The 14,554-nt window shown below is 40.9% G+C and overlaps 1 protein-coding gene across 1 annotated transcript in view; it reads right to left on the reverse strand.

Annotated features, from left to right (window-relative positions):
- Positions 1-14,554, reverse strand: part of MCF2L2 (MCF.2 cell line derived transforming sequence-like 2) — a 247,265-nt gene that overhangs the window by 15,337 nt on the left and 217,374 nt on the right. Inside the window, exons 26-27 of the mRNA XM_054479976.2 lie at positions 3,947-3,980; positions 1,733-1,830 (exon numbers count right to left, since the gene is read on the reverse strand). Coding sequence (XP_054335951.1) covers positions 1,733-1,830; positions 3,947-3,980 — 132 coding nt within the window. The remainder of the gene's footprint in view (positions 1-1,732; positions 1,831-3,946; positions 3,981-14,554) is intronic.

Consider the following 14,554-nt stretch of genomic DNA (forward strand, 5'->3'; position numbering starts at 1 on the left):
CATGGCCTCCCCGACTATCACCATCCCCCACCAGAGAGGCACATTTGTTACAATGGATGAACCTATACACTGAATATATCATATTCACCCAAAGTCCGTAGCTCACATCATGGTTCACTCTGGCAGTTGTACATTCCTTGGGTTTGGACACATTTATAATGACAGGTACAGTAGTCCCACTTTATCCTCAGGGGCTACTTCCAAGATCCCCAGTGGATGCCCAAAACCGCAGAGAGTGCCAAACTTCACTGCCATCAGTGGGAGCGCGTTTCTATTCGCCTTCCACCACCACCGGTTTAACGCCTTTTTCATCTTAGTACTGCTGCCGTAACTTTGGCAGTTTGAGATGCGACAGCAAAACGAGTACAAATTTCTTTCTCCTTCTTCACAATGTCACGGACAGATGATTCCTTCTTACCATAGATCTTAGCAACCTTGGCGTGTGATTTTTTTCTTTCTTGTTTAATCAAGAACTTTCACCTTTTCACTTAAAGGAAGCATTTGACGGCTTCTCTTTGGCATATCTGAATTTCCAGCATCACGACTGTGCTTTGGGGCCATTGTTTATTTATTTATTTATTTATTTAATTTATTTTTTTGAGACAGAGTCTCGCTCTGTCGCCCAGGCTGGAGTGCAGTGGCGCGATCTTGGCTCACTGCAAGCTCCGCCTCCCAGGTTGACGCCACTCTCCTGCCTCAGCCTCCTGAGTAGCTGGGACTACAGAAGCCCGCCACCAAGGCCCAGCTAATTTTTTAAAAAATATTTTTAGTAGAGATGGGGTTTCACCGTGTTAGCCAGGATGATCTCCATCTCCTAACCTTGTGATCCGCCCGCCTCAGCATCCCAAAGTGCTGGGATTACAGGCGTACTTTATTTATTTATTTATTTTTTCAGACAGAGTCTCACTCTGTCGGCCAGGCTGGAGTGCAGTGGCACCATCTCGCTCACTGCAACCTCCGCCTCCCAGGTTCAAGCAATTCTCTGCCTCAAACTCCCGAGTAGCTAGAATTACAGGTGCACACCACCACGCCTGGCTAATTTTTGTATTTTTAGTAGAGATGAGGTTTCACCATCTTGGCCAGGCTGGTCTTGAACTCCTGACCTCAGGTGATCCACCCGCCTCGGCCTCCTGAAGTGCTGGGATTATAGGCGTGAGCCACCGCGCCTGGCCTGGGGCCATTATTAAGTAAAATAAGAGTCACTTCAACACAAACACTGTGATCCTAACAGTCGATTTAATCACCAAGATGGCTATAAGTGACTAAGGCTGGCGGGGTGGGGAGCACAGACAGCAGGGACGCCCTGGACAAGGGGATAATTCGTGTCCCAAGCAAGACACAGCGGAAGGCGCCAGATTTCATCGCACTACTCAGAATGGCATATCATTTAAAACTCATCGATTGTTTATTTCTGTAATTTTTCCATTTGATATTTGGACAGCAGTTGACTAAGAGTAACTAAAACCTGGAAAGTGAAACAGTGGATAAGGGGGTGCTCCTGTACTTCTCAATGTGAGACATTTGCCCTTCATGTTCATTCTGGCCCCATTAGTTCTACACAAATGAATAGCAGGAAATTGATTTTAAACCACATGGTGGTAAAATGCTTTCTTTTTTCTCCCTCATTTAACTAAAGAAGGGCTGGGCCCTAGGTGATGTCTTCCTTAGCATCTAAGCAGCCGGCATCACCCCACTGCTTCTGTGCTCCACTCTCCCATGGGACCCTCCCTACCTTTAATCCCTCCTGTGCTGGAGGCTGGGTCTTCCTTGCTAGTGGTAGCTCTTTTCATATTTTCAATCCACGGTCCACATCCTGCTCCATTGCCTTTGCTTTAGAGAAATAAACATGAATATTGAGTCACTGGAAGGAATGACACACGCATCCCTCCCCCACCAGTTGGAGTAACGCTGGCCCACCTAGTGTATCTCTGGTCTAGGTCTCGAGGACCTGCTGCTCCTCCCTTACCTGTAGTTGAAGACCTGCCTCAGCTCAGTAGGTGATATGCAGTAAGGAAATGTCCAAAGGACACTTCTTATTGGATTACACAGCAAACATCTAATTGGCTGCAAATCTTTTTTTTTTTTTTTTGAGACAGAGTCTCACTCTGTTGCCCAGGCTGGAGTGCAGTGGCGTGATCTTGGCTCACTGCAAGCTCTGCTGCCCGGGTTGACGCCATTCTCCTGCCTCAGCCTCCCAAGTAGCTGGGACTACATGACTACATGCGTGTGCCACCACACCCAGCTAATTTTTGTATTTTCAGTAGAGACGAGGTTTTACCATGTTGGCCAGGATGGTCTCGATCTCTTGACCTTGTGATCCCCCTGCCTTGGCCTCCCAAAGTGCTGGGATTACATGGCTACAAATCTTAAAGCGGGGAGAGGTGAGGAGGAATAATCCCCTTGTCTTCTCGAAAATGTTTTCACTGGCTCACTACAGCTCCCTCCTTCCTCTTTACTGACCCAAAATGCCAACTATTATAGTAACTCTTTTGGGTTAGACGAATCCAGTGAATAAATACCTACTAAGCATTGGAGGTCCAAGAGGAATACGATATGCCTGAACTAAACCTCATCACCCCTGGCCTTGCTTGCAGAGTGGTTTGCTGGCCTCATCTGATTATTCAATGAGTGCTTTCATTTGTTTATTCACTAAATATTTACTGAGCACCTACAAAAGTGCCTGGCCCTGGTAGATGAGGCCTGAGGGAAGCTAAAACTAATAAGACAACCTCCATGCCCTAGAGGAATTCACGGTCTAGTGGGAGAAAATGTAAACACATCATAAAATTATAGCATATTAAATGCTGCAATAGAGTAGTCCGTAAGAGTGTAGGGGCAGAGAGGAGGGGGAGAAACAGCTGCCTTCTAGAGCCCTCACCTTTTCCACTTCTCTCATCTTTTTGTGTTAGGGTCTAGTGGCGGTTCCATGAGGATCAGGCTAAATGAGCTTAGAAAAACTAAGCAGACTCCTGTATCAGAACTGGATCACAGTAGACAGGCGTTTTCAACAAACATATATTGAGTATCCCTGAGTGCTTTGGACAGGAAGAGGAACTATAGACGAAGATTGTAAGTCACAGTAATAGATAAGGCAAGGAGCACCAGTGAAGACTTAACCCTGAAAGAAGTGTGAGCACATCTTCCTCCCAGACAAGGGGGAATAAAGAAAGGAAGATGATCAGGAGAGTTCTGAGTGCAGAGGGGGAAGCCAGAGGAGGTAATATCAGAGGGTGCATTTGCCCACTCAGTAAAGTAGGAGGCAGGGCAGCCTTGTGAAAATAGGAATGGAATAGAAAGCTCAAGAAAACAGCCAAAAGCAAGGGCAATTAGGGGAGGTTTCGAACTGGCAGATCTACCTCAACCGGCAATACAGCAAGCATGCACCAGAAAAGATATCCTAGCTAGCAGTGGGGTTGGGAACTGATTTAATATCCTAGGCTAGCAGTGGGGTTGGGAACTGATTTATTATTTAATTTTTTATATTTATTCATGTATTTATGCACTTATTTATTTATTTTTGAGATAGGCTCTTGCTCTGTCACAGAGGCTAGAGTGCAGTGATGTGATCTAGGCTCACTGCAGCTTTGACCTCCTGGGCTCAAGTGATCCTCCCACCTCAGCCTCCTGAGTAGCTGGGACTACAAGTGCGCCACCACCCTAGGCTAATTTTTGTATTTTTTTTTTGTTGTTAGAGAGAGGGTTTCACCATGTTGCCCAGGCTGGTCTCAAACTCCTGGGCTCAAGCGATCCATCTGCGTTGGCCTCCCAAAGTGCTGAGATTACAGGCGTGAGCCACTGCGCCCAGCCAATATGTTTTAAAAATTGGAAATCCCTTGTAATAAGCCAAGTATTGGGGGAAGAAAAGCAATAAAAGCAATGACATGGACTCAATACGGAACATCTGAAGCATTTGACAGGTCTTTAAAATAAAAAAATCAGTACTCACCTCGTGCTCATTTCAAACTGCGGATTTCCTTGGTCTAAAATTTTAAAAAACAAAAAACAGCACTCTCAAATTTAAGCTAATTTGAATTGATTTTACTTATTATTTTTAAATACACATATATGCATAGAGAGAATACTATAAAAATATATAAAGGTGTGTAGGTCTTGATCGTATTTTCCCAGGAATTCAGAAAATGCTGCTACAGTCCCTGGGCTCACGTGGTCCTGGCATCCTCCCCCACGTCTCTAGCCCATCCTGCTGAGTCTCCTGCATGCATTGGTTCTGGGTCTATCCAAGTTTCTACAGTTAGCTCCATTAATACTGAATTAAGGAATAAACAGTGCCCAAATGCTCATTTTTTCCATGTGAGCCCAAATTATGTGACTTGATGAGGGAAAAAATCATGAGTCCCTGGGAGAGCGATAAGAATCACATTCTTTACTAAAGTGTTGTCCCAGGTATGAGAATAACACCAGATCTCAACCTCCAGAGGCTCCCCACTGCCTCCCACAGCATAAAAGCCAAATTCCTCGGCCCAATATTTGAGGCCGTCTCAATCTTTTTCCTGCCACCCTATCTCTGACTCTCCCAGGCCAGGCTCAGGTCATCACTGAATGTGCTCACTTTGGGGCAGCTCTGTGATTTTCAAGGTTCCTGGGCCCACCTTTTACTCCCGATGTGACTGCCACGTGTTGCCCAGTTGCTAGGATGGGACTGTGGCCTTGATTTCTGCCAGGACTGGGGCTTTGCCTTGTATCCCACCCACAGCATTGCCTGCCCCTGCACTCTTCTGGGTGGGGCCTGATCTTTCCCTGCAGTCTCCCTTCACCTCTAGATCACAGGCATTCATGCCACAGCTGAGGAGCTTGTCCCAAACCTCAGTGCCTGCCTCCCTCCTCGGCTTCTTGTGCTACTGCGTCTCACCCATTAATGACACTCTTCTCTTCCCTGCCCAAGCCCTAGCTGACTCCATAACACCTGGGTACAATGTCCTCTTCTGTCTGGTTATCTCCGAGAGGCCCTCTCTCTACATCCCTCATTGGCTCCCAGTGCATTCCTCTCACCCATGGCCCTAAGGTCACTGTATTCTTTGGCCAGTGTATAGCGTTATTATGCTTAACAATCCACAAAGGTTGAAAGGTGTTGTAGGGTGGTGTAATAATGAATCTAGGTGATAATGTTTATATGTCAGAGCTTTGTAAAGTTCTCGGCAGGCATAAGGTACTGACAGTCCTGATATTCCTGACCTTGGAACCTGATATTCCCGATCTTGGAACCTGATATTCCCGATCCTGGAACCTGGGACACCATCTTCTCAACATTGCCCGGATACCCTCAAGGGTATCCAGACAGCCTGAGTCTGCATTCTGTTCCTGGTTCAGCCCAGGGCCCTGGTTCCCGCTCACTCACCATCCACTGTGGGCCCTCTCTGAATTCTTAGAGCCCTTGCCATTTGCGTCACTCACAGAGACATTTCATCAGACCCTACTTGGTGCACCAGGCTCAGGAGACTCGGTTCTGCTGCGGATAAGTTATGTAAAATTGACCCTCTGCTTGCACATCTGTAAAAGGAAGGGGCTGGCACAACACCTCTGGGCCTTTCAGTTCAGTAGTGTTTTTCTTTTATCTAAACCACATGCTGGAGCCTGGTTTTGCTTCTTATCTAGATTTTTGCATTCCTGTCACAACCTATAAAGCACAGTGCAGGCCTTAAGGAGGGCTTGAGAAATCTCTTTCCGAATTTTCAACAGAATAAGTATCATGTCTTCATAACAAACTTGTCTTTTTCTGCAGGGCCAGGAAGGCAGCAGGGGAGTCAGTTAAAATTTAAATTTTAGATTAAGCTTAATATTGTTAAGAAGTCAATTCTCACCAAATTGGTCTAGAGATTTTACATAATCCTAATCAAAATCTCAATAAGGTTTTTCGAGAAGTTGACAAGCAGATTCTAAAATATATATAGAAGTATAAAGGACACAGAATAATCAAAACAACTTTAAAAAGGAAGAACAAAATTATAGGACTCTAACTACCTCATTTTAAGACTTATTAGAAAGCAGCAGTAACCAAGATAGTGAGGGACTGATGTCAAGGTAGACAAATAGATCAATGGAAAAGAATCAGGCATCCAGAAATAGATGCACTTACATAAATTATCAACTGGAGAAAGAATAGTGTTTTTAACAACTGGCAATGGAAAAACTAGAACATCAATATGCAAAGGACTGAACTTTGATCCATACCTCACAACATATACAAATCCAAAACAGAAACAAACAAACAAACAAATACTCAAAATGGATCAGAGACCTAAATGTAAAACTATAAAACTTCTGGAAGAAAACATAGGGAGAAAATCTTTATGGCTTTTGGATAATGATTTCTTAGGCAGGACACCAAAAGCATGATACATACAGTTTTTAAAATTAAATATTATAAGAATTAAAGTCTTTTGCTCTTCAAAAGTTATTCTTAAGAGAAAAAGATGCCACACACTAAAAGAAAATATTTACAAAGCATTAAAAGGACATGTATCTAGGATATACATAAAAACTCTCAAAAGTCAATAATAAAACAATGAGCAAAAGATTTGAACAGACACTTCACCAAAGAAGAGATAAAGATGGCAAAAAAGCACATAAAGAGATGCTCAACTATTAGCTACCAGGGAAAAGCAAATTAAAACCTAATGACATACCACTATGCCCCTATTAGAAATCTGAAAATTTAAAAGACTGACAATACCAAGTATTGGTGAGGACATGGCACAAGTGGAACTCCCATACATTACTATGGAAATGGAAGATAGTATAATCACTTTGTAAAGTAATTAGAAAATTCCTAAAAAATTAAACATACACCTACCATATGGCCTAACCATTACACTCTTAGGTATTTACCCAAGAGAAATGAAAACACGTGTCCACACAAAGACTTGTACTTGCATGTTCATAGCAGCATTATTCAAAATAGCCCCAAAGCAGAAACAAATCGGATGTTCATTAACAAGTAAATGGATAAAGAAAACGGGGTCTAGCCAAACAATGAAATACTACTCAGCAACAACCAAAATATGTACTATTGTTTACAAAATGCAACATAGACGAATCTCAGAATAATTATGCAAAGGAGAGAAGCCGGACCAAAAAAAAAAGTACATACTGTATTATCTCTTATGAAATTCTAGAAAATGCAAACTAACCTATAGTGACAGAAAGGAGATTGGTGGTCACCTGGGGTGGGTAAGGGAGGGGCAGGAGAAAGGGAATGCAAAGGGGTGTGAACAAACCTTTGGGGGTGATAGGCATGTTCATTATCCTTACTGTGGTCATGCCTTACAGATGTATACAGATGTCAAAACTTATCAAATTGTACACTTTAAATATGTGTGGTTTATCATGTCATTATACCTCAGTAAAGGAGTTTTAAAAATTATAGTAAAAGGTCTCTACCTAGAAACCTTAATAAGCTAAAATGTATGTCCCCAGGACTAACCCTAGCTATTCTATAGTTCTGGGGTGGAATGCACAAATCTGCATTTGTAGCAAGCCCTTCAAATAATTTGAATGCAGGTGGTCCTTAAACCACCCTTTGAGAAACACTGACCTAGTGAGTAAGGATTTCTAAACAAGCTTGTGACTAGAATGTTGTTTCTGCAGGAAACAAGTGATTTTTTATACTAGAGTTGCCATATCATTCCGTGTTAAGCCTCTAGGACACTCCTACTCAATTACCATAACATATATTTAACATAATATTAATAGTTGTAAAACAAAAGTAAATCATAGTTTTTTTCCCATCTTATCTTTATACAAAGTAAAATCAATAACATAATATTGTTACTAGTTCCTGGCAGTTACCTACAGTTTAAATCAAGAACTTATGTTGCTTGGTTTTTGTGACAGAAAACTGATGTGGTGGTTTTCCAGTTACACCACTTGGTTTACCTTTTCCCTTATCTTATGATGCACACCTAGCCTTGCATGTTCCTGAGCAGCTGATGATCACAGAAGACCTAGAAAAAGTGTGAGCCAGTTGCATTCCTGCTATCTCTAAAGAAAAAAGTTATCTTTTCATTTTTATGTGATTTTTCTTACCCAAAATGCAAACCACTGCCAGTATAAATGATAGAAGATAGACTTTCCACATGAGACTGGCATTTCTTCACCCTAGTAACATTACCTGAGGGGAACGTCAGAACTCAGTTGATAAAGCTTGCTGTGGATTTTCCCACCAAATATCCCTGCTGTTGTGAGAATTGGTTCAAAACAAACAAACAAACAAACAAACAAAGTGAAAGCATAAAGCCTGCTTAAAGATGATTTTTAATTGTTGAAAGGAGTACAGCGTGTGACATCAGTGAAAATGGTGGAGAAAAAACCCCTCCCCAAATTCTCTTCTTTGTGAAAGTTTGGAAAAAACTGGCCAAAAATGGTTAGAAAATTTATTTTCAGAACACTGAAAATTTTTTTTTCCTTTTTTTTTAATTAAAGTTCTAGGGTACATGTGCACAGCGTGCAGGTTTGTTACATGTGTATACATGTGCCATGTTGGTGTGCTGCACCCATTAACTCATCATTTGCATTAGGTATATCTCTTAATGCTACCCCTCCCCCATCCCCCCACTCCGCCACAGGCCCCAGTGTGTGATGTTCCCCGCCCTGTGTCCAAGTGTTCTCATTGTTCAGTTCCCACCTATGAGTGAGAACATGCGGTGTTTGGTTTTCTGTCCTTGCGACAGTTTGCTCAGAATGATGGTTTCCAGCTTCACCATGTCCCTACAAAGGACATGAACTCATCATTTTTTATGGCTGCATAGTATTCCATGGTGTATATGTGCCACATTTTCTTAATCCAGTCTATCATTGATGGACATTTAGGTTGGTTCCAAGTCTTTGCTATTGTGAATAGTGCTGCAATAAACATACATGTGCATGTATCTTTATAGCAGCATGATTTATAATCCTTTGGGTATATATCCAGTAATGGGATGGCTGGGTCAAATGGTATTTCTAGTTCTAGATCCTTGAGGAATCGTCACATTGTCTTCCACAATGGTTGAACTAGTTTACAGTCCCACCAACAGTGTAAGAGTGTTCCTATTTCTCCACATCCTCTCCAGCACCTGTTGTTTCCTGACTTTTTAATGATTGCCTTTCTAACTGGTGTGAGATGGTATCTCATTGTGGTTTTGATTTGCATTTCTCTGATGGCCAGTGACGATGAGCATTTTTTCATGTGTCTGTTGGCTGTATAAATGTCTTCTTTTGAGAAGTGTCTGTTCATATCTTTTGCCCACTTTTTGATGGGGTTGATTTTTTCTTGTAAATTTTTGTAGATTCTGGATATTAGCCCTTTGTCAGATGGGTAGATTATAGAAATTTTCCCCCATTCTGTAAGTTGCCTGTTCACTCTGATGGTAGTTTCTTTTGCTGTGCAGAAGCTCTTTAGTTTAATTAGATCCCACTTGTCAATTTTGGCTTTTGTTGCCATTGCTTTTGGTGTTTTAGTCATGAAGTCCTTGCCCATGCCTATGGCCTGAATGGTATTGCCTAGGTTTTCTTCTAGGGTTTTTATGGTTTTAGGTCTGACATTTAAGTCTTTAATCCATCTTGAATTAATTTTTGTATAAGGTGTAAGGAAGGGATCCAGTTTTGTATAAGGTGTAAGGAAGGGATCCAGTTTCAGCTTTCTACATATGGCTAGTCAGTTTTCCCAGCACCATTTATTAAATAGGGAATCCTCTCCCTATTTCTTGTTTTTGTCAGGTTTGTCAAAATGGTTGTAGATGTGTGGTATTATTTCTGAGGGCTCTGTTCTGTTGCATTAGTCTGTATCTCTGTTTTGGTACCAGTACCATGCTGTTTTGATTACTGTAGCCTTGTAGTATAGTTTGAAGTCAGGTAGCATGATGCCTCCAGCTTTGTTCTTTTGGCTTAGGATTGTCTTGGCAATGCAGGCTCTTTTTTGGTTCCATATGAACTTTAAAGTAGTTTTTTCCAGTTCTCTGAAGAAAGTCATTGGTAGCTTGATGGGGATGGCATTGAATCTATAAATTACCTTGGGCAGTATGGCCATTTTCACGATATTGATTCTTCCTATCCATGAGCATGGAATGTTCTTCCATTTTTTTGTGTCCTCTTTTATTTTGCTGAGCAGTGGTTTGTAGTTCTCCTTGAAGAGGTCCTTCACATCCCTTGTAAGTTGGATTCCTAGGTATTTTATTCTCTTTGAAGCAATTGTGAATGGGAGGTCACTCATGATTTGGCTCTCTGTTTGTCTGTTATTGGTGTATAGGAATGCTTGTAATTTTTGCACATTGATTTTGTATACTGAGACTTTGCTGAAGTTGCTTATCAGCTTAAGGAGATTTGGGGCTGAGACGATGGGGTTTTCTAAATATACAATCACGTCATCTGCAAACAGGGACAATTTGACTTTCTCTTTTCCTAATTGAATACCCTTTATTTCTTTCTCCTGCCTGATTGCCCTGGCCAGAACTTCCAACACTATGTTGAGTAGGAGTGGTGAGAGAGGACATCCCTGTTTTGTGCCAGTTTTCAAAGGGAATGCTTCCAGTTTTTGCCCATTCAGTATGATATTGGCTGTGAGTTTGTCATAAATAGTTCTCATTATTTTGAGATACGTCCCATCAATACCTAGTTTATTGAGAGTTTTTAGCATGAAGCGCTGTTGAATTTTGTTGAAGACCTTTTCTGCATCTATTGAGATAATCACGGTTTCTGTCTTTGGAGAACACTGGAAATTAAACGATGGCTTGCAGCAATCTGGAGAGAATTTATTCAAAGAAAATGGCTGTGTCTCAGTATGAATAATGAACTTTTTAACTTGCCCTATTTCTATCCTCCCCTTCCTTGGTGGTAGCCTTAGAAATGAACAGCCTGCACTGATAGTGAAAATCAGCAGTCTGGCAGCCATGGGAGGGGCAAAACAGGAATGGGGGAGCTATGGAGCCTCATTCTTAGAGAATTATCATTATTTGATCTGTCCAGGGGTTTCTAGGAATACCTGACCTGCAAGGCTGTCTTTATTAGGCCTGACTCAGAACTTGCCCAACATGAAAAGTCTTTTCCCCAAAGGCCTTTGTAGAAAATGATTACAGGCAATTGTTTAACTTCTTGGTTGCTCGAGGTATTGGCTAACAGTGGGGCAAACATGGGCTAATCAGAAGGTTTAAAATGAAATGCTCAGGAATAAGATGCTCATAGAGGGTTGTAAAGGCTCCAAAATATTTGTGAGACTCTAGAAGACCATGCACGCATTTCCTGTGAACATGTTCAGGACAGATCTGCAAAGGCCCCATGATCTTACCTCTGGCTGATCTAGATGATCTGCACAAACAGAAAGTGAAGGCTAGGCTAGAACTGTCAAGTGCCAGGCTGAGTGTGAAGGTGTGCCCTAATGTGAACACAGAGCCCTTTGGCAAAGACTAGAAGACTTACTGGTTTCAGGTGTTTAAAGAAATCTCTGTCATGTCATTAGTATTTAGATCACTAAGCTAACTGAGCAGAGGCTTCAATGGCTGCACATAAATACAGACTTCACAGAATTAGTTTAGAAAAGTCACTATAACAAACAACAATAAACAGCAACAACAACAAAGTAGAGGTGGGAAGGTCCAATTTCCAGAGTTCCTACATTATGTTATTTAAAATGTCCAATTTTAACAGAAAATAATGAGACATGTAAAGAAATAAGAAAATGCAGCCCATACCCAGGGAAAAAGAAAAAACAGTCAATACAAACTGTTCCTAGGCTGGGTGCGGTGGCTCACGCCTGTAATTCCAGCACTTTGGGAGGCCAAGGCAGGCAGATCACCAGAGGTCAGGAGTTTGAGACCAGCCTGACCAACATGTTGAAACCCCATCTCTACTAAACGAAAAATACAAATTTAGCCAGGCATGGTGGTGTGCACCTGTAATCCCAGCTACTCAGGAGGCTGAGGCAGAAGAATTGCTTGAACCCGGGAGGCGGAGGTTGCAGTGAGCTGAGATCATGCCACTGCACTCCAGCCTGGGCTACAGAGCAAGACTCTGTCTCAAAAAAGAAAAAAAAAAAAACTGTTTCTGAGGAAGCCAAGATACTGACCTTACTAGACCAATACTTTAACTATTTTTACATGTTCAAGAAGTTAAAGGAAATCATATATAAAGACTAAAGGAAAGTACAAGAACAAATCCTCATTAAATAGAGAATATAAAGATTTGTTTTAAAGGACCAAACAGAAATTCTAGATTTCAAAAGTATAATAATTGAATGAGAAATTCACTAGAGTGGCTCAATAGCAGATCTGAGCAAGCAGAAGAAAGAATTAGAGAACTTAGAAATAGGTCAATTGAAACTATCCAGTCTGAGGAAGAGAAATAAAGAGGAATGAAGGAAAAATGAATAGAGCCTCAGAGACTGTGAGATACCTTCAAGCACGCTAATGATGCATAATGGCAGTCTCAGAAGGAGAGAGAGGTAAATGGGCTAAAATAATATTTAAAGAAACAATGGCTGAACATTTCCCAAATTTGATGAAAAACATTAATCTATACCTTCAAGAAAGTCTATAAACTCCAAGAAATATAAATTCAAAGAGATCAAGATCCACACCTAGAGATAACGTAATCAAACTGTCAACGAAGACAATGAAATTATCTTGAAAGCAGCAAGCACATAGAAGGATGCTTCGATAAGATTAACAGTTGATTTCTATCAGAAATCACAGAGTCGAGAAGGCAATGGGATGACATATTCAAAGTGCTTAAAGAAAAAGAGCATCAACAAGGAATTCTATACCTAAAGCCAATTTATTTCCAACAAAGATGCCAAGACCGTTCAAAGTGGGGAAAGAATAGTCTTTTCAATCAATGGTTCTAGGACAATGGATATCCACATGTAAAAAAATGAACTTGGGCCCCTAATTCACATCATATACAAAAATTAACTTGGAATGAATCAAAGACTTAACTGTAAGAGTTAAAACTATAAACTCTTTGCAAAGAACACTATCAAGAGAGTAAAAAGACAATGCACAGTATGGGAAAAAATACTTGCAAATAATATATCTGATAAAAGTCCAGTATCCAGAATATATAAATAACTCTTACAATTCAACCATAAAATGACAAGCCAATTAAAAAACATACAAAGGAGTTAACAGACATTTCTACAAAGAAGATATACCAATGGCCAATATGCATGTTAAAAGATGCTCAACATCACTAGCCATGAGGGAAACGTAAATCAAAATCACAATGAGATACTAGTACATGCCCACTAGGATGGCAATGATAATAATAATAATAATGTTATTATCATGAACAATACAAGTGTTAATAAGGAAATGAAGAAAATTGAACCCAACTATTATATTGCTGGTGTGAATGTGAAATGGTGTTATTGTTTTGAAAGATGATTTGGACTTTCCTCAGAAAGTTAACAAAAGTTACCATATGGTCTGGCAATTCCACATATATACACCCAAGAAAATTGGAAATAAAGATTCATACAAAAATCTGTACACAAATATCTACAGCAGCTTTACTTACAGTATCCAAAAAGGGGAAAAAACCCAAATCTTCATCAACTAATGAATGGATAAACAAAGATGGTATATCCATACAAGGGACTGTTATTCAGCCATAAAAAGGTATGAAGTACTGATAGATACTACAACATAAACGAAACTTAAAAAAATATGTAAAGTGAAAGAAGCTAGACAGAAAGGGCCATATATGTAATGTGTAGAGGAAAATCCAGTAGAGACAGGAAATACATTAGTGATTGCCAGGAGCTGGGTAAAGGTGAGAGATGGAGAATGATTGCTAATTGGTACAGAACATTTTGTTGGGAGAGAGTTAGGAAAGTATTTTGGAAGTAGAATTAGAATTAGGCTGTTAAATACTTTAAAACAAAAAACAGCTGGGCGCGGTGGCTCACGCCTGTAATCCCAGCACTTTGGGAGGCTGAGGCAGGCAGATCATGAGGTCAGGAGATCAAGACCATCCTGCCCAACATGGTGAAACCCCATCTCCACTAAAAACACAAAAATTAGCCAGGCGTGGTGGCACGCCTGTAGTCCCAGCTATTCGGGAGGCTGAGGCAGGAGAATCACTTGAACCTGGGAGGCAGAGGTTGCAGTGAGCCGAGATGGTGCCACTGCACTCCAGCCTGGGCGACAAGAGCAAAAACTCCGTCTCAAAACAAAACAAAACAAAAAACAAAACTAAAAAGTAAAAAAAATAGAATTAGACTGGGGATGGCTATTGAGCCTTGTGAATAGTCTAAAACCCACTGAATTGTATATTTTAAGACAGTGAATTTGATGGTATGTTAATTACATCTTGATGTTTTAAAAAAGTAGTACAGTGTCTGAAAGGTAGTGTTGGCCATTTGAATCTCTGTTAACATTTTCTTGTGTGGCCTTCAGATTTTTGATTAAGAAGTTGACCTTGGCAATTAGGTGGTGAGGGGAACGCAACCAAAAGGGACAAACCAACACAACCACACACAATCACACAACCCCTCCACCTCCACCACAGTGGAAAGCAAGCACAGGTGCTTCCAGGGACTGTGAAAATGTAGCCACAGTTGTTTTCC

This window comes from Pongo pygmaeus, chromosome 2 (assembly GCF_028885625.2).
Source record: "Pongo pygmaeus isolate AG05252 chromosome 2, NHGRI_mPonPyg2-v2.0_pri, whole genome shotgun sequence".
NCBI classification, from domain to species: domain Eukaryota; kingdom Metazoa; phylum Chordata; class Mammalia; order Primates; family Hominidae; genus Pongo; species Pongo pygmaeus.